The sequence below is a fragment of the Osmerus mordax genome, chromosome 3, assembly GCF_038355195.1.
Source record: "Osmerus mordax isolate fOsmMor3 chromosome 3, fOsmMor3.pri, whole genome shotgun sequence".
Taxonomy (NCBI): Eukaryota; Metazoa; Chordata; class Actinopteri; order Osmeriformes; family Osmeridae; genus Osmerus; species Osmerus mordax.
Genome location: NC_090052.1, coordinates 16,960,890 through 16,987,001, shown reverse-complemented (window position 1 = coordinate 16,987,001; position 26,112 = coordinate 16,960,890). Strand labels below are relative to the sequence as shown.

Here is a 26,112-nt window from a genome sequence, read left to right as displayed (position 1 = left end):
GTTGCGCAGTCTTACCGGGACATGTGCTCCAAATGTGAGGTAGAGAGTGATGGAGAGCACCTGACCAATAGTAAGGACAGACACCCACAGAAGGAGTATGGTGACCAGCCTGTGATGGAAGCCTTGGGTCGGGAGGTGCTGGTGCTGGCTGATCTCCACCATCTCACAGTGCTCCACAGTCTGCGACATCCTCATCCTGCGATGGCCGAGGAGGAGAGAGGCTGAGGCGGTGAAGCTTCAGCCCTGGGAGAGCAGTACCCGAGAGACAGAGAGAGAGAGAGAGAGAGAGAGAGAGAGGAGTGCTACTGTACTTTTGTCCTCTCGGCTTCCTCTACAGAAAAACCTCAGTGCAATCAGCTTCCTGAGCAGGTTTTGCACACCTTAATCTGATGAGGACGTGTTGATCTCTGAGCTGTGCTCGGTTCCTTTGTAGAGTGCAGCTGTCCAGGAGACAGGCAGCCAGGCCGACCACCTGCGAGGTACTTTCCCTGTTTGTAAACACAAAGAGCCACTGAGAGCCCCGACAAATATCGCAGCACTCTCTCTGCTTCGGGGACGGCCCTCCTACCAGTGTCACCACAACTTAGGCAGAAAAGGGAAACAACAGGTCACAAACAGGGAGAAAGAAAGAAAAGGAAGGATGCAACAACGTCACCTTTAAACAAGAAGTCTTCTTTTTTTTTTACAACGTCAGCAAGATGTGTTGTGTTTATGAGACATCATGTACACAGAGAAAGTTCTTATTTTCTTAAAACATCAGGGGTTTGATTCCTTTTATTGTCTGCTTTCTAAAGTGGACGTCTTTCTGTTTCTCATTCAGAAGCGCTTTAGTGAAAATGAAGTTCCATACTTCCGGTCACAATTTTCCTTCTTTTTTTTTTGTCTCTCCGGAAAACTTTGTTTTTTTTATGTCACACATTTGTTATGACTAACTGATGCTTCTTAAAACTCCTGAGGCATGTTTGTTCATGTCTGGCTTATTCTACTCACATTCTAGTGCCAGCTTGTGGTCGCCGAAAGGAAAGTTTCAGGACAGAAACTGTGTGATCAGTAGTTCAGGTATCACTCCTGGTTTGTGTCACCAACTAGGACAGTGTACTAAAAAGCCCAAATGAACACCTACTGTAGACTGATGTAGTACCATATTTCAGAGACAAGTGATGTGAACATAACGCACGATACCATCAGCATCTAACCTTTATTCCCACTGACCCCCCAGCTCACTGACAACAATCTGTGGTCAGTGAGCTGGGGTGTTTATTGCTAATTTAAGAGAAACAATCATTAAAATCGTGGAAAATATTAGAACTGTGAGTCTGGGATTGAGGAACTGAGATCATGTATCACAGTACATATTCTGAAAAGCAAGACTTTAAGACTGCTTGTGCTTGAAAATAACTGGGGAAGTGTCGGTGGCATTATAGTATGTTTAGGACAGACACAACAGAGATATAAAGAGAAGTAAATTATGTGGGTTGTGTAACCATTGTGACTAATCTAGTTCCTCATTTAAACATCATGATCATATTTTGCAAGCTTCCAGAAAGTGAACGTGGCCCTTGGGTTCTTTCATAGGTTCATCTGTAGGACGGGTTCCAATCTCTGGGTCATAGTTCATCTTATTCCACGCTGAATAGGGCCATGGGGAGAAGAGGCAGATTGTCTCTGTGCGTGTATGCTGTTATTCATTAATGAAAACACAGTCAACTGTGACCTTTGTGAAATGGTTCTCCAGAGAAGGGGAAGCCACCCGCCCGCCTTGTGTATCAGTGTGGGACCTGACTGTATAAATCAGTAATCCCCATATCATCAATTTGACATATCATGAAAGAATCGTAAACAATAATACAATAATTTATTCTGGCAAAATCAATTATCATTTTAATATGGTCTTTTGATACATAGCAATTTGTTAAAAAGAAAGCACATGATAAAAAGAAAAAGTATAAATATAAGCATATTGTCAGGCATATGCCTGACAAGCTTGAAGAATGAGCTTATACTGGATGTTTGGAAGGTGCAAGAAAAATCGAAATACCTTCTCCTAATTCAGTGGAGACCTTCAGGCCAAGCCAAGCGTGTGGACGTGTTTTGTGTAGTCAGAAGCTCTCCGCTGCAAAAAGATGTACAGGTACATAGGGGCTTTTTTTTGACATGTAGGGAGTTTTTGTTTTGTTGCTGCTTTCTGTCAAAAGAATTCCCAGCGGTTGGCTCATCTACTTTCTCTACACAGAGATGTCCAGTTGACATTCTCATCGATACTAGTGCAACACTTGTAATGAATCTGACAGAACTGTAACATACCGATTTGAACCGGCTTCAATTTGTGATCAGCGTCATGAATGAGTATGGTGTACTAGCCAAAGAGCCCGTGTGGGAGTGTCTTTTTGAAATAATTTCAGTCAAAATATGATTAAAACACAAATGATATGCTTGAGGATGATATGCTTTGTTTACGTTTCCAAATTTAAGCTTTCTCACCCCCCCCCCACCCCCTTATGTAACTGAACTGAAAGCAAATGGGTCTTCCCCTTTAAGAGTTCAGTAAATTATTCTGTGCAGCCATCTAGTGCCTGTTTCTTATAACTGCTGTTTATCAGACAGCAATAACTCTTCTTCAGAGACTATAGTCTGTTTACTGACCAGGGTTGGAATATCTGACCACCTGTAGGTATACTCATAAGGTCAAAGGTCAGTCCTAGGGAGGAGGAGATTTAGATCATAGGGAACCTATACAAAACCTACATGTTTACATTTAGTAGACGCTCTTATCCAGAGCGACTTACAGTAAGTACAGGGACATTCCCCCGAGGCAAGTAGGGAAAAGTGCCTTGCCCAAGGTCACAACGTCATTTTGCATGGCCAGGAATCGAACCAGTGACCTTCTGATTACTAGCCCGATTCTCTAACCGCTCAGCCACCTGACTCCCCAAAAACAGTATTCTATTCAAATGTTTGTGTGTATGGATACTTGTGGAATGAAGCGCTGCAATATCAGGCCAAACATTGGTCCAATGAATATCTGTCAGATTTGTCACCTGACATAATGGACATCGATGTAGTCTGGCAACATTGGTTTTCGCCTGTCAATAACTCACTGATGTAGTTTTAAATGGGAAGCAGTCACTTTACGTCAGGCATGTATGTAAAGTATGTGCGAGTACTGTAACTATCTTATATGTGTAACTTTCCATGGCAATAGTTCCTTAGAAATACATTCTACCGTTACTTTTTTCTTTAAGTATAGTTGTACAGTATCAAACCTACAGAATAGGTTTCCTTGGTACTGGACCTTTCCTTTCACCAGGTGGCACACTCCTCCTGGTCTTGTGCACTCTGATAGCTGCAAGGCACGTTTGATATAAGCATAGCCCTTTAGAACATGCTCCTCAAATTAAGCCCCTGTTTTGTTAGCTTATTAAAATAGATGGCCATGGAGAAATAAGTGGATATACTCTGTATGCCACCACACACCTTTGACAACACTGACTTTATAAAAACTGGTGAAGGCCATTGCTAGGCAAGTCTCTACGTCTCAATCAAAATACTTTAAGTTAAACTGAAAGTCGTCCTCTCATCTAATGTACCAGAGGTTCTGAGGGGAAACATAGGCCGGGATACTTATAAATACATTTAAAATAATTAATTAATACAATTTTAGGGGACAAGATGTTTACATTTACATTTTTAGTCATTTAGCAGAACTTTAGGTGAAAAATGGTACGGATCTTTAACATTAATTTACCCAGGGCATACATTTTGTTAAAACAGAACAGGTATAAGCCGCACACTGTAAAAAGAAACGGGGAAATCGGGTCGTTTGTGCAGAAGTGTAGGTTGCTTGTCAATGTCAAACTGGGGCGAAGGACTTTCTCTAATGAAAACAAAGTTTCCCAAAGTCTGCCTGGTTTGGGGAGGGGCAAAACGAGGGAACGGAAAATAGTGCATCAACTAACACATGGATAGCGCGCTCTAGTTGAATAGTAGTGACATATGGACAGTCAGATAACTCGAAAGTTGACAGACAATTTGAACTATGCGTTCTCCGTGTGAACGTTTCTTTAGAGTTGGTTGATTCAGCGACACTTTTCTTATTAACGTAAGAGACTGTCGAAACACGATACAGCAACATTGCTAGTTGTAAAAGTTCGTTTTCTTCAAGTGCTTTTAATCGACAGTACAAACATATACTGTATCATTTTCCTCTGCGGTTTACCGTTTTCTCTAGCTACTAAACTTTATTTTACTGACAACCTCAACGGTGTGGTGGTGTGGTACCTTTTAATTTTGTGGTTTGTAGTTTTTGTACATGGATTTCCAGGTACCAGTCAATCATATTTTCTAACAACGGATGGACTGAAACTTTTTGGATACATTTCCATTGTCAGTTAAACTTAGGCCTACCAGCCTAAAGACAATCATTATTTATATTTTGACTAGCTAGCGTGCTAGCTAACTTGCTTTGAAGACATGCAAAAGTTCAACACAACCCACACCAACACGCTTCCTAGGGACGCAGAACTTCAACAGCGCCTGGCAGACAACGGGGGTGCTGGGGAGACAACGAAGGAGAACGGCGCTGGGAAGAAGCATATTCTCGCAGAACCTGCGGAAGAATCCTTCTGCACCAAGCGAAAGATGCTGGTCGGGTTGGATGTACTATGTCTGTTTGTAGGTAAGGACGGCACATTTCGGCTATTTACGTTCGAAAGGACGTATTCCTAGCAAATTACAATCCTGACTATTTATGGAACGCTCTATATAGTAGGCTATATTGTTATCTTCACGATGCTTCACACGTGCAGTATGTTATTCGTATTTCATAAATGTAAATCTTGGTAGGCTATTCAAGTTCACCAGGTCATAATGCAAGAATGGTCTTTTTAAACTCAATTCAGCTCTGCAAAATGGGTAAAAAAAAAGTTCACAGACCCCAGACACACGTGGTCAAGTTTGTATTCTGAGCACCAGAACCAGCGGCCAGGAGAGATGTCCCGGGAATTCTTCAGTTCCCATGACAACCACAGTTCTCAAGAAGTACATGGGAATGAAAAAAAACATGTTCCTACCCCGTGCTTATGTTCCCGTGCTAGAATTACAGTTGCTCATTGTTTGCCTTGCTTCACTGCCTTATCCCTAATGTGCACAACAAAATTACTCTGCCAAATTAAGAAGCGATTATGTAATTCAATATAGCATCAGAGAATGGGCCTACAGTTTGGATGTTTATGGGGTTATGGTTAAAACCGTAATATGGAGCATGTGGCAGGTTGAATAATCACAAAAACATAATGCCGTGGGGACTCAAAACTGTATTTTCACTCCAAAATATCATTATAGTTTCGTATTTAATCAAATGTATGCATTGACAACTACTGTCAAATCTACCGAAGTGTACTTACTGTAAGTCGCTCTGGAGAAGAGCGACTATATGATGACTAAAAAATGACTAAATGTAAAGTGCAGCATTGACCTGAGACATCAGAGTGGAGAGAGGGAATGTCGAGCTGTTTGAGAGCTGTTAAACATGGGGCAGGCGCAACCAGTCTAGGCAGACAGACAGGTCTGCTCACACTGGCAGTTGTGTACAGACAGACAGGTCTGCTCACACGGGCAGTTGTGGACAGGCAGACAGGTGTTTGCAGATAGGACCAGACTGTCTCTGTAAGCCCACCACCACTGGAGCCAGCCTTCAGCCTGTGTGTTGAGAGCAGGAAGTGGTGACACGTAGAGGAAAGTGACTCAGAAACAGGGGAGCAACTCGGCTGTGAGTGACTGGGCCTCCATGTTGACCTCGCCTACCCACCGCATGCTCCATTTCAACACAGGGATGGAGTCACTCGTGGTCACGATAGAGGTGTCGTGTCTGTTTACGTGTCTCTGCGGGCCTTGTGTGTGTGAGAGAGACCACTTTTCGTCTCATGTCCTCTCATAACCTACCACTTGCCTGTGGCCCTACCAGAGAGGGCTGCTGTCTGTCTGTCCGTCCCGGACTGGTGCCACCCACCCATAGTGACATGTGATGGATGAGAATCAGCTCATTGGAAACAGACCGGGGCCTGGTCGCCTTGGTGGTTTCTCCGTCATATCGAACAGGGTTCCTAACAGTGTCTTTCACAGGGAGTTCAAACCCAACGTTCCCTAAATGCCGGCAGATTCCTCAGGCTGTTGACCTCTCGTTGTCACTCCTGTCAAGAGACTCATTCATTGCTGTAACTGTGGAATTCCCCCAAGGCAGGCCATGCTTATTGCGTTAACAGTTGAAGAGAGTGATGCCTTTATTTTCCCTCAGCGGCATCTTCATCCTTAGTCTAAAATGTTTACCAGACTTAAAAGTGGTAAACACTTATGGTGGCATGGTATTTGTAATTATAGTCTTTTTTTTTACCATAGCCTCAAGCTTGGTTAACGAGAGCTTTCTCTTGGGGTTTGACTTGGGGCTGTTTAGTGTCCTGGAGGGGGACCAGGTAGGATAATACTATTGACCTCATTCCTCACTAAGGCACTGTTTATATGCACTCTTTGGTGTGATCTGACACACTGATGTTTCACAGAGAGAGATTCTTCTGGCTCACCTCAGTGTCTCTCTCTCAGTATACTCATGTGTACCCATGTCTCAATCTGTGTTGAGCGTGTGTGTGTGGATGTGTTTATCCTGCCTGTCGTGGTGTTGAAAGGAGGAGCACAGGTCTAAACAGAATCCAGGCTGCCCTGTGGCCGCTCGCGAGAGACGCCGTGTCCGGCCGACCTCTGGCCCTGAGGTCAGAGGTCGTTCACATACCTGCAGGGCATGCCGGGACAGGTCTACCGGCTTGCACTGCCGTTTCACATCTGGACAGGTGGTCCCTTCTCTGTCAGCACCTTTAATAGGGGGCCAGTTATTTAACCACTTAAAAGTCATTTGAAAACAATTTGGTTGAATGGGTTCTGAAAAGGAAGATTAGGCCGCAGCTGGGTTCACAGTGAGGTCATTAATACCCTTGACTGAAAAGCGCCTTGAATTTATTCAAATAGAATGTTGGATTACATTTGTATCTGTTGTATCGCAGTATAGCTTAGTGTTATTTAAATGTCTATGGCTTGATTCTATGTTTTTTCTTCTTCTTACATTTGTGGCCAAAGTAGACAGCTCCAGCTGCAGACACCATAATTGTGTCAGGTAGATGGCTGGAAGTGTGTGTGTGTGTGTGTGTGTTTGTGAGGCAGCACATGCCAGGAAAAGAAGGCTCCCAAACCCCTTTCCGTCTTATATACACACACTCTTTCTTGAATTATTTCTTAAGCTGAAAAGCCCTTTGTGATGGAAGGTGTCCCTGCAATGAGCAGTATCTGTGATTTGAGTGTCTGCGTTTGTCTTGCCTGTGTGTGTGTGTGTGTATGTGTTATGGGTGGGTATTATGTTTGTGCAAGTTCAACTGGCAGAGAAAGTTGTAGAGTAAGACTGACAATGGCCAGCATGCTGCAACCTGTCAGTGTTCACAAGCCCAGGACAATTTACCAGCTTGTGTGTGTGTGTGCGCGCCTGCCTCGTTAAATCCACATGCGTCTGTATTTTTGTGGGAAGCTTGAGTGCATGTTGCCGTCTGTTGGCAACTCTCCTGCTCCCATTTCTCTGAATGTTCAAACCTAATCAAACACATGATGAAGTCATGGGACACGATATTCTCGATGTGACAGATGGAACACTGGAAAAAAAAATCATTACCCAAAGTAAAGAGTGACACCCGCCTTAGATAATCAATGTCTCAACCTTTTTTTTATCACAAAGAAACTATGTTAAAAGCCCATTAGCTGGGTACGTGACATTACCCCAGATACAGTAGCCTGCAGTCCATAGTCCTGTTCCTGCCCCTGTCTGGCATTACAACACCAGTCTCAGACTAGGTCCTGCAGGGCCCTGGGATACGCTGGGGAGCTGGGGGGAGGGAGGACTCGGGCAGCAGGTCTGGACATGGATACGGCCCCAGGGAGGGCGGAGCAGGGTGGGGCGTGGGAGTGCTGTCTGCTGGGGGTAGAATAGGGCAGGAGTCAGAGGGGGGTCAGGCTGAAGCGCTGCACCGAAGAGCTCCCCCACCACATCTGTCTACCCGTGTGCTAAGAGACGAGACACCGCTCCAGGAAAGCAGGATCAGACAGCAAATTGCTCCAAATGAGTCACGCTAATCTTCTAGTGGCTCCGTGGGTGGAGGAATGAGTGTGTGTGTGTGTGTGTGCGTGCGCTGGCCCTCGTCTTTCAGTACCGATGAGCCCCCCTCCCAGCCCCCCTATGCCTTCCTCCCAGACGTGGCGCCGCACTGTTCGCATCCCGCACGTCCTCGTGTGATGACACGTCTCACCTGGCTCCCGCCCCCCCAGCCTCTGTCCCCCCCGTCGGAGGATCTGAAGCCGTTTCCGGCCACAGATGAACCACCAAACACAGACAGCCCCCACCTCTCCCCACACGAACCGCAGACACTCTGCCTCATGCCACGGCCCCCCCCAACCCGTCCCACCCGACCTGTAGACAGACATGCTCTCTCTCTCTCCCTCCACACACAACCTTGCCGCCACACCACAAACCACAAGTACCCCTTTAAAGTTCCTGCAGAACCTCTCTGACGGGCCCTTTAATGGTCCTGCTCGAGACAGAAGCAGCCATACACACACACACACACCTTGGGTTCAGAGCGCCACACATGCCCTGATCTCCCTTCTCCACAGCCCGCCTCCACTCCAGGAAGCAGGTCAGCAGACTGTGGCGAGAACAGAGAGCATGCTGGGGGATGCATGCCTGGACCTGGCCAGAGCCACTCTTAACACCAAGGTGGTTCCCCTGACTTTGCTTGGGAGGAGAGAGCACAAGGTTATACAGTGTAGGCTTGTTAGTGTCAGCTAGTGTACATGTTCACATTTTATTCATTTGGCAGACGCTTTTTACGCAAAGTGACATGGACATTGTGTGCGTAGTCAGTCCAGCAGGTAAGCTCTGAAGTGCACAGTTCTAACGGCACTCTTGTCTCACAGCAGATAGAAGTATAGTATAAGTATAAAGATGAATACAACTTGTAGCAAGCAGTTAGCCTATTGGCCGTATCGGGTGCAGTACTGTGCTTCCATGGTAGCATGGAAACACATAGGTGTCCCAGGGGACATGTTGGGTCCAGCTGCAGCAGATGATTGCAGATGATCACGAGATCTTCTTCACGGCTGCTTTTGTTCTCCCGCTTCCCTCTCTTTGTTCGTCTGTGATCAGGGCTTTTGTGCTTCCATCAGGGCAGACCAAACAGCCAGCCAGGATAGACCCATCCAGCCAGTTCAGAGAGTAGGGGGATAAAGAGACCCGCACCCTCCGCCAACCCACTCCTTCTCACCCTGCCTCCTATACCTGCCACCCGGGCTCGCCCACCAAGGAAGCGCTGGGGCCCAAGACCCATGGAGGGCTTATCTACTCGCTCCCCCACAAAACCCACCCACCCACCCGCCCACACAAGGTTTTTATAGACACATCAAAGCATCTCTCGCACAAAAGCCCAGCTTTTAGTCAGGTATGTGTCAGCTTGTGGTGTTTTTGCGTTGCCAGTTCTTAAACGCAGACTTGGTGCACATGACATCATATCCTGTCTACGACTGCTTGGTTTCCAACCGCCGCCGTCAGCTTTTGTCCGCCGCGTGTCTGTGTGACGCGTGTGGCGGGCTGCAAACGCGCTTCTTCGCACACCTAACCACCAGCGGGTGAGGGCTTTTGTGTATTCCAGTTAGACAGGGCTTATGCGCTTAGAACTGAAACCCGTGCCGTCAACCTGTACATCCTCACAATAGCCCTGGACGAACCCACATGCTCATACTGCTATTACTACGGATTACAGGCCTGTCCGAGATTAGCATTGCGACACCTCTCGATGATTCAGTGCAGCAACGTACTCTGTGGGAGATTGACTTCTGGATAAACGAGCAGCTTACGTCTTAGGCTGGGAGCCCATGCGGTGGCATGAGTGGAGAGACCACCCTGGAGGGGAGCCGAGGTACCTCTCCTGCCCGGCCCAGCCCCCGCAGGCTAGCTGGCTAGGTCCAGCACGGGTCCCCTCTCCATAGTTTTACCTGCGTTTTAAATGGAGAGTTATAATCAGGTACTGGAGCTTTGGTGTACGGCAGCATGGACCATGTACTGGGACCACATGTCCAGTATTGATATTACCCTGTGATAGCCTTACTGTGCTGTGCCATTGAGGCGTTGGTCTGGGTCTGTGTTAGTGTGGTCAGTGTGCTTCACTGCCTGTCTATACAGTTGTTTGGTTTCGTGCGGTTGAATGGCTCCAGGGTGGTTTATTTGGTTAGTTGAGGTTGGATGAGGTTTTTGTGGGTCATTGGGGATTTTTTTTTTGCGGTTTGTTTAGTTGTGTGTTGGTCTGTGTGGTGCTGTTTGTTGTTTGCACGGTGTGTGTGTGTGTGTGTGTGAGAGAGAGAGAGAGCAAGGAAGATTCTGCTGGTTGAGGCGGGGTCCTGTTTACAGAGCGGGTCCCAGCAGAGCCCAGATCTCTGACCCTCACATTCCAGAACCACCACTAATCGCCTCCGTCTGCCTTTCTCCACATCTCTCCTTTCTCAATCTCTCCTTTTTCTCCGTTCCCCTTATTCATCCCGTCTGCCATTAACTATTAGTCAATATGTCTAGCCTCGCGGACATGTTTTATGCTCTGACTTTAGGCATGGCAGTTTATTGACCGGTACACATCAAGCAGTATGCCCCTCGAAACATCCGCATAAATTCCCCCCCCCCCCCCCCATTCCCTCCTCCACTCGCCATTGTTATTCACAGTTTTTCTCGCTCTGGTCCTTGTTGTTCTCACAGTGAGCTCATTCTGGGCTGTGGTCATAGATGTGTAAATTAGAACCAGAGGAGTCTCAAAGAGGGAGAAACATATCCTCTCTCTCGCTCTCTCGCTCTCTCTCTCTCTCTCTCTCTCTCTCTCTCTCTCTCTCTCTCTCAGTTGACCTTTCTCTCCCTCCCTTTCTCTCTTCCTCCCCCCTCTCTCCCCCTTTTCTTTCGAAACCCACTCTCTCCTTCCCTCCTTTCTTCTCTTCTCTCCTTTTTGGACAATTTGAAAGCATTCCTCCTCCTCCTTGTGGAAGAACCGGGTCCAGCCCGCGGCACATTTTGGCCGCGGCGTTTGTCCTGCCCTTTTTGGAGGTTCCCCAGCCGAGCCGGCCAGGCCGGGGGCCCCCCGCCTCCCGCTCCTCCGTGGCATTCTTGGCCAGGTGCGGAGCTTTGCTCACAGCTGCCTGACAGATGATGTGTGGGGCTCTGGAGAGCTTTGTGTCTTGTTGTGAAACCGTTGAGTGCCAGTTGCAAAGCCAGGAGGGTTTGCTGGGCCGGGGCTTCACAGAGCCAGGGTTTGTATGGGACTGTGTGGAGTATAAAAGCACTATTGGATTTGGTTTGGGGAGGTTTGTGTGTAGTTGAAGGTGCATTGGGGGTATTGAGGGCAGTTTTAGGTAAGGACATTGCTGTCTGAGTTGTGTGGTTTTGAACCACTCGCGATCACCGGGGCCACAGTAATCTGATTCGACCTCGTTTATGGACCTTGACACGACACGCACCAGTCAATATCATCACGGTCCCAGATGAGGTCATAAACATGATGTTATCTGATTGGAGAGCTTGATGGCTCCCATTACCTTCTGAAAGTATTGAAATGACTATTTAATGGACGCGCGCGCACACACTCCGGGCGTGACCACAGCTGCAAAACTTTCCCCCTCGACGGTAATGGAGGATCAGTCCATTACAGGAGCGGCAGGGCGAGAGAAACATCGATCGTTCCGAGAAGACCCGCGCTACCTCGGCCCTGACGAGAGGAGGGAGGGTGCGGGCGGAGGCCGTGATGGATGGAGACTAGCTTTGGCCGTGACACCGCCCGGGCTGGAGACCCGATAGGGTTTCACACCTCTGACCCCGGCACAGTGTGGTTCACCTCAACGACAGGCTCTTTTCATCAGATGAAAGAACTTGGAGCTGTCAAACGAAAACCCTCCCTAGGCCCAGTTGAAAGGATTCAACGGCTCTCTGGGGAGTCAGGTGGCTGAGCGGTTAGAGAATCGGGCTAGTAATCAGAAGGTCGCTGGTTCGATTCCCGGCCGTGTCAAATGACGTTGTGTCCTTCACCCTATTTGCCTCGGGGGGAATGTCCCTGTACTTACTGTAAATCGCTCTGGATAAGAGCGTCTGCTAAATGACTAAATGTAAAATGTCTGCGTGAGGCAGTGTGAAGGGCTCCTGGCCAGGCACTGACCGGACCGCTGGCCGTTCACATCCGCATCGAAGGTCACTCCCCGTCGCGGGTAAGGAACGAGGTGAGGTGGACCACCGTGGATTTCTCAACCGGTACAGGTGTATGACGGGGTTAGAATGGACTCAGGCTCGTATCTCTTCACTGGATTTCCTATCCCCACCCATGTGTGAACACACACACACACTGATAAGAAGATTAAGGTTGGCGCGATGTTGAATCTCACAGGGCCCGGTCAGTACAGGTACCAGGAAGTCCCTTATATGGGCCTGGGGGAAAACGGGATCGCACGGTTCTGATTGGATCAGGAGCAGGCAGACTGGAATCTCGAGTTGTTTGTAGCCGGAAGAAACTCCAGTTACCTTCTTTCCACTGCTACGACAGGGCCGTCTGCATGACAAGGCAGCGTCACCGCTCTCCCCACGAGGCTTGAATCGTCTGTCAGAGCATGTCATTGGTTGTGTGTGCGTGTGTGTGCGTACATTAGTGTTTGTCAGAGAGAAAGTGCGGAGTGTGTGATGCAGGTGGGAGGAGAAGGAGATCAGATGAGAGAGATGTTTGTGCTATCTCGCCCTCCGCTGCCGTCACAACCTCTGGTATCTGCCTGCGACGTGTCTTCCCTTCCTCCCTTCCTCCCTCCCCTCCCCCGGTCCTCTCCTCAAGCAGAGGATTCCTTTATCTGTGTCGGGTCTTTCCGCCAGAGCAGCATAGTTCCAGTGACTGTGGAGGTCATCAGCAGCCTGTTTACTGCAGTCTTACTTAGTAGGATAATAAGGCTAACAGATGTCAGCTGCAGTGCATCGTTTCTCACGCAAACCTGCTCTAGTCATGTGTCTTCGAACCACCGAAGGGTCCACGAGAGCAGGTTTACGATCGCTGCGGCAGTCTCGCCTGTTTCTATGAGCCGTAAAGGATGAAGGTCTATTCTGGGTAAACCTGTTGAACTGTGCTCCACGACGATTGGTCGCTGAGCCATGAACACGCTCTGGTTTTCTAAGTGTGTGTGTGTGTGTGTGTGTGTGTGTGTGTGTGTGTGTGTGTGTGTGTGTGTGTGTGTGTGTGTGTGTGTGTGTGTGTGTGTGTGTGTGTGTGTGTGTGTGTGTGTGTGTGTGTGTGTGTGTGTGTGTGTGTGTGTGTGTGTGTGTGTGTGTGTGTGTGTGTGTGTGACACCGAAGCTCTGTCACGTATACTGAGAGATTCCCTGGCAGGGGTCAGTGTTTTGGGCCTGGGATTGTTCCAGTGCTGGGAGGACAGGGAGGTTAATGATTAGCCCCATGCTCTCCCTGAGGGAGAAGGGACGGGGGGGGGGGGGGTTGGGGCATGAGACTTCTCCATGAGACCTGTGGGGGGTGGGGTGGGGTTAGGGGGAGGCACGCTTCAGTACAGTAGGCCTACATGGCATAGAGACTGAATTTCTGCTGCCGAAACGTTTGGTTCCATCTCTCCTGTGTCGCCACCTTTCAGAGTTGCACAACTTTTACTCTGTGAACTTTCGCCAGCCGGAGCTGGTGCTTGTTTGCTTAGCTAGACCTTGACCACCTCCCTGAACTGCAGCTAAAGCACGCTTATAATTTTTTACCAACCAGGAAGCATGTGGGAATCGCATGTCATTCCAATACTTTCCTCTTATCAGTTAATCCAGGAAAAAATGTGAGGCAACAGCAATCTTATATTGTTCTACCTTATCGGGTTTGTTGAAGCTAGTGTTTCCATGTAGACGCCTCCTTTATTGCTGTGCGTACTGACTTTGTGTCTTCGCAGGGGTGCCCCAGTAGTACAGTAGTACAGTAGTTTACTGTGCAACCACACCATCATCACGTTGTCATTTTCTGACTTTGTCCACTCTTTCCCTCCCGTTCTCCTTTTGATCCATCCCGTATTCTGAACAGTCACCTTCCCCTCCCCGTCCCACCCCCACAAGCTATGTGAGGAATGCTAGGATCCGAAGGATCTTGTCAGTGGATGAGTGACACCGCTGAGACCCGTCCGGTCCTCAGGTTTCAGGGGCCCGAGCGTGGGGGGAGACCGATATCCTAACCCGCTCTCCCTTTCTCCCTCGCGCGCCGCACACGCATTCCTCCTCGTGTCCCCTCGCCGACAGCCCCTGTCTCTCCGTGTCCCCAGCCTCCATCCCGTTCTTTGCGTGTGAGCTGAAGGCGGTGACCCCGTACAGGAGGGGCTTCTTCTGTGGAGACTCCAGCATCACCTACCCCTACCTGGAGAGGGAAGCCATCCCCGACGTCCTGCTCATCGCCGGGGGCATCATCATAACAGGCCTCACGGTGAGACAGCACACACACACACACACACACACACACACACAGAAAGACAGACACACACACACACAGACTCATACAGACACGCACACACTTACACTGACTCTTGGGAAAACCCAAATGCTAACCTCTACCTCTCCTCCTTCCTCTCTCCTGCTCCCTCCACGACGCCCGCCGTCTCCTGTTCAGATTGCCCTGGGAGAGTGTTACCGAGTGCGTTTCCGTGGCGTCCACTCCAAGGCCTTCGTGCGTAACCTGTACGTGTCGTGTCTCTACAAGGAGCTGGGCAGCTTCCTGTTTGGCTGCTGCATTGGCCAATCACTGACCAACATGGCCAAGCTTAGCATAGGGCGCTTGCGTCCCAACTTCCTGTCTGTGTGCAACATTACCTACGCCTCTATCAACTGCACTCCCGGGAGCTATGTGTCCCAAGTCACCTGCCAACAGCCCAACCACAAGATGGTGGAGGAGGCCAGGTCAGTACAGTACAGTACAGGTGGGGTGTGTGTTTGTTGGTTGAGGTCATGAATAACAGGACCGTTTTATTCCTTTCTCTTTCAGGAAGTCTTTTTTCTCCGGCCACGCTTCTTTTGCCATGTACACCATGCTCTACCTGGCTGTAAGTATTCACTCTCGCTCTCTCTCTTCTCTCTCTCTCTCTCTCTCTCTCTCTCTCTCTCTCTCTCTCTCTCTCTCTCTCTCTCTCTCTCTCTCTCTCTCTCTCTCACAGTCATACACATGGATGTCAATAATAAACCATATACACATCTTCTGTGTGACCTTCAAGTGAAACTGAGCCCTCACCTGCTTGCAGTGGAATGACTTGAGTCTCATTTGGGGGGATTTACAACTTTCACTTTCAGTAAGGGGCCAAACACTCACACAGACACACACAAACACATAAACACACTTCCCAACTGTGAAAAAGAAAAGACCTTTGAGAAAACAGCTCTCAAAAGGCATCCATCATCGAACATAAAGAGAAAGGAGAGAGAGAGTGGGAGAGACTGTGTGTGTGTGTGTGTGAGAGAGAGACAGAGAAACAGAGAGAGAGACTGTGTGTGTGTGTGAGAGAGAAAATGAGAGAGTGGGAGTGAGAGAAACTGTGTGTGTGTGAGAGAGAGAGAGAGAGAGAGAGAGAAAGTGAGAGAAAGAGAGACTGTGTGTGTGAGAGCGAGAGAGACTGTGTGTGTGAGAGAGAGAGAAAGACTGTGTGTGTGTGTGTGTGTGTGAGAGAGTGAGTTTTCCAGAGGGAAAATGAATAGATGAAGAGACTATGCAAGCAGACAGAAGAGTCCTTGTTTTGGGCCTGGCTGAGGGGAAGGGGGGGGCGGGGCGAGCGGGGGGGTGTGCCTGCTGAGAGATCGACAGACTTCTTTCAACAGGACCCCCCCCCCCCCCCATCTCTCTCTCCCACTCTCACTCTCCCACTCACTCTCTCACTCTCCCACTCTCTCTCTCTCTCTCTCTCTCTCTTCTGTTCTTCTCTCTCTCTTTCTGTTCTTCTCCAGGCCGGCCGTTCAGGGGGTGGGTTGTGGGGGGAAAATGACAGTTGGAGGGAGACAAAAGCCCGTCATAGTTCAGTCTTTAGCTTAATGTATTCACTCTCCTAATGGATTCCTCTCCATTTGGCTTCACATCATCGTTCTGAATGGGACTGGAATAGCACGTCTGCCGCTCTCTAATACGCCAAATGAGCGAAGCCAAGTGCAGGAGATCCGAAGAATGAGATGTTGATGTGGATGGAGATTTTGAACTCCGGCGGTAATAGGTTTCCTTGGTCCTTTTTCTTCCACGGCCGCTCCCGCTCCGTCGAGGCCAGGGAGAGAGAGGCTGCTCGTCACCCTCCGCTGGCCAGGGAGCTCCGGAGGCTGGGGGAGAGAGGGAGAGAAAGTGGTGCATTGAAGAGTGGAGTGGCCTAAGAGGAACGAGGGCCTCCTCCTTTGTTCCCCTCCCTCCATCCCTCCCTCCCTCCCATACGTCCGCGTTCCTGGGCTGCAGTAGCTAGTGTAGCTGCAGACTGTAGCGACGGAGGGACTGGGACCTGCAGCTACATGCCGGCAGGGCCCGGAGCGAACAAAGGTTGACGGGACACCTGTTCCAGGAGAGAGGGACAGAAGAGGGGGGGGGGGGGGGGGGAGGGGAGGGGAGGGGAGAGGGTCGGCCCCGCCACAGGAATGTGTCTGCAACCCCCCCCCCCCGCCACGTGGAGCTTCCTGTGACAGGCCCGGACAGACACCTCCCAACACAGCTCCATGCCCCCCCCCCCCTCCACCCCATCAGTTGCTGTAATGAGGGGCCAAGGGCCTACACAGGGCTGCGCACACACACACACACACTCTCGCACGCACGCGTCCACGCCCTCGGGGGGTAACCGACACCGTCTCGCCTCCTCTCTCCCCACAGTTCTACCTGCAGGCGCGGCTGTCGTGGCGAGGGGCTCGCCTGCTGCGCCCGCTGGTGCAGTTCCTGCTGGTGATGATCGCCATCTACACGGGCCTGAGCCGCATCTCCGACTACCGCCACCACCCCACCGACGTGCTCACCGGCTTCGTCCAGGGAGGCCTCACAGCCTACTGGGTGGTAAGTGTCACGTGTCCCCACCCCCCTCCCCTCACCAGCCTGGCCTGCCTGTCATCTAGTCAGGACGGGTCTCCGTCGTGTACACATCCTCCCCTGACAAGGACAGCTTGTCATTTTTTCCCCCGCTTATCTGTCGGCACTGACAGTCTATTCGGCCAGATGTTGTGAGAGGTGTGTGCCTGTAGCCATGTAGCAAGTAGACGAGCTGCACTCCCGAAGGGGTTTGAGTGAGTGCTGCGCGCGCGTCTGTTTGACTGACTGTGTGGCGTCTTCCTCTGCAGGCCTTCTACATCTCCTCCATGTTTAAGACGGTCTGTCCGGACCTGTCTCCCGCCAGCATGTCCCTGGAGAGCCCCCTGTCCAGCCAGCAAACTGTCTGCTAGCACACACACACACACACACACACACACACACCCTACCGGCATCCCCAAGCTGGGATTCACACAGTCAGAGAGAGAGAGACAGCGAGAGAGAGAGAGAGACAGCGAGAGAGAATAGGAAAGTCGGGACACAGGTGACCAGCGGATGGAAAGGCAAGGGGAGGAGATAAAGAAACATGTGAACGAGTGCAAGGGGAACAAGTCAGAGCAGGAGGGGGAGGAGGAGGAGGAGGAGGTGAAGAGGGGGAAGATGGTAGATAGAGCACAATCTAGCACACTCGTACTCGTGACGAGCACAAGCGATTCCCACAAACACGCGTTCAGTACGTGCATGCATTCAGTAGCAAGCGTCACTAACACTCACTAGCAGCTAACCTGCTCGCTCTCTCTTTCTCTCACACACACACACACACACACACACACAGTTAAGCACACGACTGTAAATCAATCCCGTCCAGACAGGATACTTGCATACCATATGGCAGATATTTTTATATATGAAAAACAAATGTATCTATTTTTCAAATGGAGTTTAGATGAAGCTGCTAATGATTTTATCCCTGTTATTAGTTGAATATAGTTGAAATATAGTTCTTTATATAAACATTATGAGGGGTGAAGCAGTTAGCTCAGTGTCAGAGCTCTTCATTGGTCTAACTGTGGACTCGCATGAGGAGAGGCAACGCCGTGACCTCTTCCGATTGGATCATCTGCTCAACCATGAGTATCGAACAGCATCCGCTGGACTCTCTGAAATGTGATCTTCGGACCCGCGGCAGAAAGACGACCGGCCGCGGGCACGTCTAAGCTGGCACCAACTGAGGAATGTATAAACCGAACTTTATACCTTTTCCCTTGCACCGATCACGAACAAGCACTGTCTCCACTTTCCCTCCGTCGGTCGCCAGCCCCGCGTCTGCACGCAGAGCCTATCCTGCACACCCCACCGTGGACAGGGAAGCAGTAGGCCCCCCCCCCCCACCCCTGGCTTCTCTCAGGAGGGACAGGGTGGAATCTGGTAGCCCAGATTGCCCCCCCCCCCCCCGTCTTACTCTTCTACCCTACTAACCACTTTTGACTGCGTCTCGGAGGCGGAGCCATGACTGAACCCCTGTAACCCCTGACCTCCGACCTCTGAGCTGCACCTTGAGTTATGCCACTCCCACAGGGGGCCAAGATGGCCGCCAGCCACTGGAGCCCTCTGTGGATTCTCTCTCAATAGCACTTGAAATACGTAGTGGAAGCTTATAATTGTAATCAATATTATATATTTTATCTCAAGTTTGAATAATCAGTGTTTATATTCTCTATTGCCAGACTCATACAGTATATTAGTTCTTTTTGTTTTTTTTTCCCAAATGATAATTCTTCAAATTGAATGTACATAGTAATGTCCTTTTATAAACCACACAGATTTTCAGAAGTATTAGTGTCATTGTGGGCAGTTTTACATGTTTCGATGTGTTTGTGTTGATCAGGTACGCTGTGTGTGTTGTCGTAAGGACTAGACTGAGCCAGAGATATTATCACAAAGCTATATTTCTTGTTTCCAGTTCTACATTGTTTTGTTTGTATGTTTCTTCTGTGAATGCCGTGAAGGCTAAAATAACCACTGTACTCAAAAAACCAAACCAATAAAATGAATGTTGAATCTTTTGGTGCCTATTGTTCAATGTCAAACTCACACACACACACACACACACACACACACACTCACAGACACATTTACAGTGTCCTCAGCGACTCATGCTGTCATAACTGCATGCTCAATGTTGCGTGAGAGGAAAGTCCCAATGTTTTCTTCTAACTTTTAATTTGGCTGAACGCTAAAGTGTTACGGGATTCTACCTCTAACCTAACTGGCAACTCCCAATATATCACTATTTAACTTCTCCCAGCACTTCCTTGTATGCACCCCCACCCCCCTCTCTCAGTCCTTTAGCGGTGCAGCAGACCGTGTGTGGGCCGTTTCGGGGCCTGCGCTGTCATGGCGACGCCTGGCCAGGTTGGAGAGGTGGAGGCTTTTCTTTGAGTCGCTCTCTTTCTCTCCGGTCCACTTCCAGGCTGAGGGAGGAGAATAAAGGCAGCAAAGATCAGAGAGAGAGGGAGAGAGAGAGAGAAGGGAAGAGAGAGAAAAGGAAGGCTGCGGTAATGAGGGCCAGCGGAGCTGAGGTAAGGGGTAACGGGCCTGGAGAGAAAAGGGAGTTACAAGGGGGGTTCCGTAATGAAGGGAAAGGAGTAATGGAGCAGTTGGCAGCATGGAGGGGGGGGGGGGGGGGGGGGGGAGGGATGGAAGGAGGGGTATGGGTGTGCGGCTCGGGGTTGGGAAGGAATGTGAGGTTTTCAAGCCTCTTTCGGTTCATAATACTGTTACTAAGAGACACATTTTCATCCCTAACAAATGCATAGCACCCTTTTTTGCCTGTGTGTGTGTGTGTGTGTCGTCGCTGCCGTTTAGGTCTTTGCCTGTGTGCGCATGCGGACAAGCCGGAGGAAGCTCGGGACTCCTTGCGCACCCTGTCAAGCGTGACGTGTTGTTTACAGTGTGGAGGGCCTCGTCCTCAGTGACCCTTGGCCCTTGTTGTTGAAGGTGAAAGCAGGCTGACAGACAGGCAGGACCGGGTCATGTCATGGCGTCAGTGGGCCAGGCTGACAGACCCCTCTGGGACGGTGCACACAGCAGCAGTAGTCGTGGTCTGGGCTCGGTTAGACGGGGCCTGATTAGGCTACACTGGGAGAGCGATTACCACCACCACGTTCCATTGTGAAGGAAAAGAAAGCCCACGTTCTCCTACTCCCCAACACGTCCGTTGGGGGAATTTCTTTGATGGAATTTCTTTGGGTCTAAAAATAGTTCCCTGGTTGTAACGGCGGATGGTAGGGTAGGTTGTCTCGATCCAGATCGGTATCCGGGAGTCCTGATATGAGTGTGTGCCTTAGCGACTGACACGTAGCTCACCTGCATACCTGCATAAGGGGAGAGGACACACTATATCATACCTGGCCTCTGTCTGCATCCGATAGCATCTCTCTGGCTTCTGCAAATAAACCCAGACGTCATTAAGTCCTCCTGCTCTGCCCAGGTCTCAAGTGAAGTAGTGGCCGTTTTAATAGACACACAATCCCAGCTGAACCCTCCCCCAGTCCAGAAATACCACAGATAATAATGCTAATCGTTGTTTATTACCACTTTAAAGCAGCTTACAGCTGTAAATTGAATCAGCTGTTGGAGAAAGAGAAATTTCCCTGCATATGAATTTTAGCGAGGTAAGCTTTTTCTCCTGGTCTCCATGGCATCACAGACGTCGTTTCTGGAACTTAGGGCTCGGTCTTATCCGCCGGCAGCCCAATTCCTAATAGAATTAAACAGGATTAATGGGCTCTTTAGTATGCTGCAGTTCAGGCCTGCTCCCTCGCTCCTCTGCTTTGCATAGTTCTCCGTCTCTCTGGAATGACTGGGTGAATGCAGAGCTGCCTGTATTAGGAGTGCCAGCAACACAGTGTGTCCTGATGCTAGCCTGAAAAAGGCATGAGTCTGTGTGTGCTCCGACACACATTTATCTGCTGTGGTAAATACATCTCCCTCTCCCCACCGTCCCCTCATAGCACCATGGGGAGCGGGGAGGAGGGGGGAGCATGGGGGGGGGACCAGGGAGGGGGAACAGGGAGGAGGGGGTACCATGGGGGGGGATAAGGGAGGAGGGAGGAGGGGATAGCATGGTGGGGGAACAGGGAGGGGGAACAGGCAGGGGGAACAGGGAGGAGGGAGGGGGAACAGGCAGGGGGAACAGGCAGGGGGAACAGGGAGGAGGGAGGGGGAACAGGCAGGGGGAACAGGGAGGAGGGAGGGGGAACAGGCAGGGGGAACAGGGAGTAGGGAGGATGGAGGGGGAACAGGGAGGAGGGAGGAGGGGGGGGGGGGATGGAGGGGGAGGAGGGAGGGGGAACAGGGAGGAGGGAGGAGGGGGGAGGATGGCGGGGGAGCAGAGAGGAGAGGGGAGGATGGAGGGGGAGCAGGGAGGAGGGTCTTGAAGGGGTGAGGGAGAAGGGTAGACCAGGTAGGAGGCTGAGCCAGACATGAGGAAACACAAAGACGGTGCCAGTGCGTGTCCCTTCAGAACGACACACCATCCCCCTCCGTGTGACGCGTTCCCGAACCCGCGGCGCGTCAGTCTCGTCACACACGTCACAGCGGCCACCTCCAGTCTGGCGCATTCCGCAGGGAGTCCCCACCTGCATCTCTCTTCCCTATCAGATGCATCTGCTTCAGTACCACAGCGCCTTGGCAGGACATCAGGACATCAGTCACCCTGAGCGATCAACAGCTAATGCCCCAGGAACGGCACGTTCTGTTATACTGAGAAGTGGCAATGCCTAGAAATATCTAGCATGCAGTGACAGCATTCACACATGCTGTACAGTGTGAATCACTTCTAAATATGAACGTGAGAAAGTCCCCTTACTGGCTTCTGCAAAAACAATGTGTACGGTACTGCATGTCCTAGTCTACATTTATAGTCATAACATAATGTGCATTCAATACAGAAATGTGCACCAGGCCCTCTGAGACTGCCTCTGTTTTCTGCTGCCAAGTTTTAAGAGAGCGACCGTAACCTTTATGTAGCCTTTCAGAGCTGGAGATTTCCCCGGAGCAGTGTGTGCAAATAATCAGTTAATCATGTTGTGGAAGACCAGCAAAGTCCCAGGTGAGGGGCCCCTGCCTTGCTCTGACGTATCCACGCCACAGTGAGGGGACCGGGGGGACCGGAGCGGGCCTCACTGGCCCCAGAACCTCCACCTGCCTGGATCACCTTGTGTTGTCCCTGCAAGTGTAATGAGGTGAGGCGTGATTGCAGCACGGCGAGAAAGGTCACCTGATTGGAGCTGGCGCCGCCAAACGTTTGTTTATGCGAGTGTGTCGGTGTGAAACCCGCAACACTGATGGCGAGGCAACCCTGTCAGCATGTGACTCCGGTGTCGTCAGGGCCGCTTCGACCTTTATCGCTCACGTGCCGGTGCGCCGACACAAACGAGCGCACGCCGCGTGCGAACACACACGCGCGCGCATACGAAACACACTGGCACATTCTACACACATGCAAACTCGCCACGCCTTACCGATAAGGACAGATAGAGAGTCTAAAGGATCATACTGTGTCAGAGCAATAACAAGCTTATCTGTGGACCTGAGACCAGTCGCGGTGTCATGCGATATTCGACTTCATGTTTATACCGTGCTGTGTGTCCAACACACTTCATGCTTTGTGTGTGCGTGCGCGCGTGTTCTGTCGGCAGGCTATACATTGTGTGTTTTTAAAGACGGATCGGAATGCAAAACAAACGGAAGAAGTGTGTGAGGGAAGAGAGAGACATGTGCAGCAGAGGCCAGGGAGGGGGAGGGGAGGAACCAAGAGGGTCCTAAGGTCAGTAGACAGAAATGGACACTCCCTCCTGAACTCCCTCACACACACGCACACACACACGCACACACCTACACCGTCGTTATAAAGCGAAGATGACACAAAGGCCTAGTCAACAGGGACACAGCATCTGTGTACATCACAAGCCCATTTGAGTCATGTTGGAAACACACCTTATTCCAGCTCACGTATGTTTCCCAACTTCCTAACTGCATTGCGCCGTTTGCACGTGTGCGCACGCAGGAATGCGCGTGTGTGCGCGTCAGGGCTGCTCGGTCGGTTGGCATCGGTGTAGCGGTACAGTCCGGGGTAATTACTGTACCGTCCACCCTTCCACACAGCTGGATAACAAGCAGGACAGGTCATCCTGTGGAGATGCTGAGGTCACACTTATTACAGCTAACACTGCAGCTACCACGCTCCCTCAGCTGTGCGTGTGGGGTGCGCGTGTGGTGGACAGTGTGTGTGTGGTGTGTGTATGTGTGCAGGTGTAGAAGCAGGCTCCTGTGGGAATGACCTGTTCACTCCTGGAAGGCTGCCCTCTTCCTTTGGCGTCAGTGTAATGACTAATGCGTGCTTCTGTCCTGAGGATGAAATACCGCCCCTCTGACAGGACACCTGAGAACAGCTTGTCTGATGAACAGGTCTCCATAAATATGACACAGACCAGAGTCATCTCTATGGAGTGAGAAGATGTGTTGTCTCAGAACCTGTCCTCCTCCTCATCGCTGGTAATAGATATTGTTCTGGAATGGGCTCATGGTCCAGATGGGTCTGACCACAGGACTTATTTGATGTGTTTTTTTAAATTTGCTGAATGACAGCGATTGACAGAGTTAAGGGTACCGGCTGGTTACCACGGTGATTAGCGTCACCCGAGGGCTGAGTTATGCCACCGTCTCTCCTGTAATTATGGCTCTCCTTCCTTTAGTCACAGTGACGGATGGGACGATCCAATGATGGAATGTTCCGGAGCGGGGATGAAGAATGAACCCGGATGAGGAATGTCGGGAGCACGGAGACATTCCGGGCGTGGAGAGGATCCTGCCTGTCTGGGCAGGGCCTTGTGCTGCCCTGGGGAGTTCCGACGTGCTCTCACCTGCTCCTCCTGCCTGCCCCCCCCCCCCCCCCCCCCCCCCCCCCCCCCCTCCCCCCCGCCCCCCTCCTCAGGTGAGAGTGCCTTCCCCGATCCAGCACCCAGCGGAGGCTAGACAGAGCAGCAGAGCCGCAGCCAGACAAAGGCTCTGTTTATCTAACAACACGGTCCTCCTCAGGGTGGACGAGCAGGCCTCCTTACATAAACAAGGAGTGATAGAGAGGGGTCACCCCCCACCCCCCTCGTCCCCCCCGTCCCCCGCACTGAGACTCTAGACCCCCCCCTTTCCACCCTGCAGTCACTCGTTGCTCGTGTAACAGATGTAAACATCTGTTATATATATATATTCTGTATAGAATTACACAATGTTCGCTGTGTACCTGATGTGTATGTATGTGTCTCTCCCTTTAATATTCTGTGTTTGCAATGTGTTGGTCATGTATTTCCTGTTTATGCTCCGCCTCTTCCTTTTTGTTACGTTTCCTGCATGGGAAAGGTGTGTAATTTCAGCTCAATTTTTCATCATATTAATCTTAGTCTTTCAAATCCTTTTTATACATACATTTTTCTATTATTTTAAGTAAGGCAGTTATTTTGATGGTGTGGTTGATTATTTATATGTTTTTGCCTGTATTGGGCTATTTGGGATTTTATTTGTCATTGGGCCTGAACGCGTGCTACATTGCAGAATATATCAGGATAAAAGTTCCTGGGTTGTCATTAGGTAATTCACAAAGAAAACAACACAACGCAGACTACACCGGTTACACTGGTAGAACGGCTGGGCTTTGGACTGAAATACGAATAAATAAATACCTATAGTAAGCAGATGCACAAACTCTAAAATCCCAGACGTGGTGGTTTGCCGTGAGTACTCTTTCACATACTTTCACACGGTGCCAGCACATGCTCAAGCCTGTGCTGGCAAGGCAGCCTGTGTACTAATGTGTTTATTTGTGGGTGAGGGAGTGAAGTCCTTGTTTCGGAGGATTATTCCTCACAATACTGCGCTTTATCAAGAGGGCCCGTACCGCTGTAACCAGACCCGCTCCACCCAGGCTTCACCCAGCCTCCACCACAGCCCACGCCAGCGCGGATCAGCTCCAAGGGAGAGAGAGTGAGAAAGAGAGACAGCGACGAGATATAGAGCGAGAGGGAGGGAGGGAACGAAGGGAGGGAAAAGTTTAACAAGTTTAACATAAGGCAGCGGTTCAAGAAGAGCGATTTGTTTGTTTGACAAGGATCTCTCTCAGGAGAGAGAGAGCTGGAAAATAGATGAATAGGCCCCATCCAAGTGACTCCCTGGGGTTGCGCAATACATATCTCAGGCTCCACATGAATAAGCTGCATCATGCTGCCATAGAGGAGTAGGACGTTATTGACAAATATATATCTCCAGTAAAACATCTTATGAATCTGCAGCAACGCCCGGGGGTATGTCTGCTGACTGGGTTGTGTGTGTGTGTGTGTGTGTGTGACGTGAGATATCGGAAATCAGATGGGACTGTGTGAGGGAGAGGTGTGCTTGATTGGATTGCTTTATTTGCTTCCTTTTATAAGACTTTCTCAGCAGGCTCAGGTTGCTCTGCTGGGCTGAGGGGAGATGTGGTCAGGAGCGGGTGGGGGGGGCGGGGGGCGGACTTGGCAGGCTGCAGGAGAGGGGCCCTGATACAGGGGGGTACGGGGGGGGGGGGGGTGGAGGGGGTAGGAGGCTCTGTGGGTTCACATACTCCCATGCCACCTCCACTCCTAGCTCCCATAAAGCACATTCTCTATGACTCTGTAATTCACTCACTTTTATGAGTCACACCTTCATCCTGACACATTCATGCGCTCGACGTAACGCCGTGGCTGTGTGCGTCAGAAAGAGGGCGAGAGAGAGGAATCGAGAGAGGGCAGGCGACAGTGAGAGATGGTGCGAGGGAAAGAGAGAGGCAAAGAAAGAATGAGAGAAGAACGCGTGTGTGTGTGCGTGTGTGTGTTTGTGTGTGCTGACCGTCCATCAGATTACATCCAGGGTTCATGTGTGTTTAGTATATGAAGGTATGTGTGTGAGAGAACAAAACATGCTGGCACAGCACTGAGTCGCGG

The 26,112-nt window shown here is 50.3% G+C and overlaps 1 protein-coding gene across 3 annotated transcripts; it reads left to right on the top strand.

Moving 5' to 3' along the window:
• The first annotated feature begins 4,013 nt into the window (after window positions 1–4,013).
• Window positions 4,014–23,955, top strand: ppap2d (phosphatidic acid phosphatase type 2D). 3 transcript variants are annotated; one of them, XM_067233558.1, is made up of 6 exons: window positions 4,014–4,675; window positions 14,391–14,548; window positions 14,732–15,018; window positions 15,104–15,161; window positions 16,949–17,125; window positions 23,857–23,955. In XM_067233558.1, the coding sequence occupies exons 1-6, from the start codon at window positions 4,471–4,473 to the stop codon at window positions 23,863–23,865; spliced, it is 894 nt and encodes a 297-aa protein (XP_067089659.1). In that variant the 5' UTR covers window positions 4,014–4,470; the 3' UTR covers window positions 23,866–23,955. The 3 variants fall into 3 exon arrangements, with proteins under 3 accessions (XP_067089659.1, XP_067089658.1, XP_067089660.1); XM_067233557.1 differs by lacking the exon at window positions 23,857–23,955 and adding an exon at window positions 17,407–19,154; XM_067233559.1 differs by lacking the exon at window positions 23,857–23,955 and adding an exon at window positions 17,407–19,154 and having other exon boundaries at window positions 4,521–4,675; window positions 14,368–14,548.
• The last annotated feature ends 2,157 nt before the right edge of the window (window positions 23,956–26,112 follow it).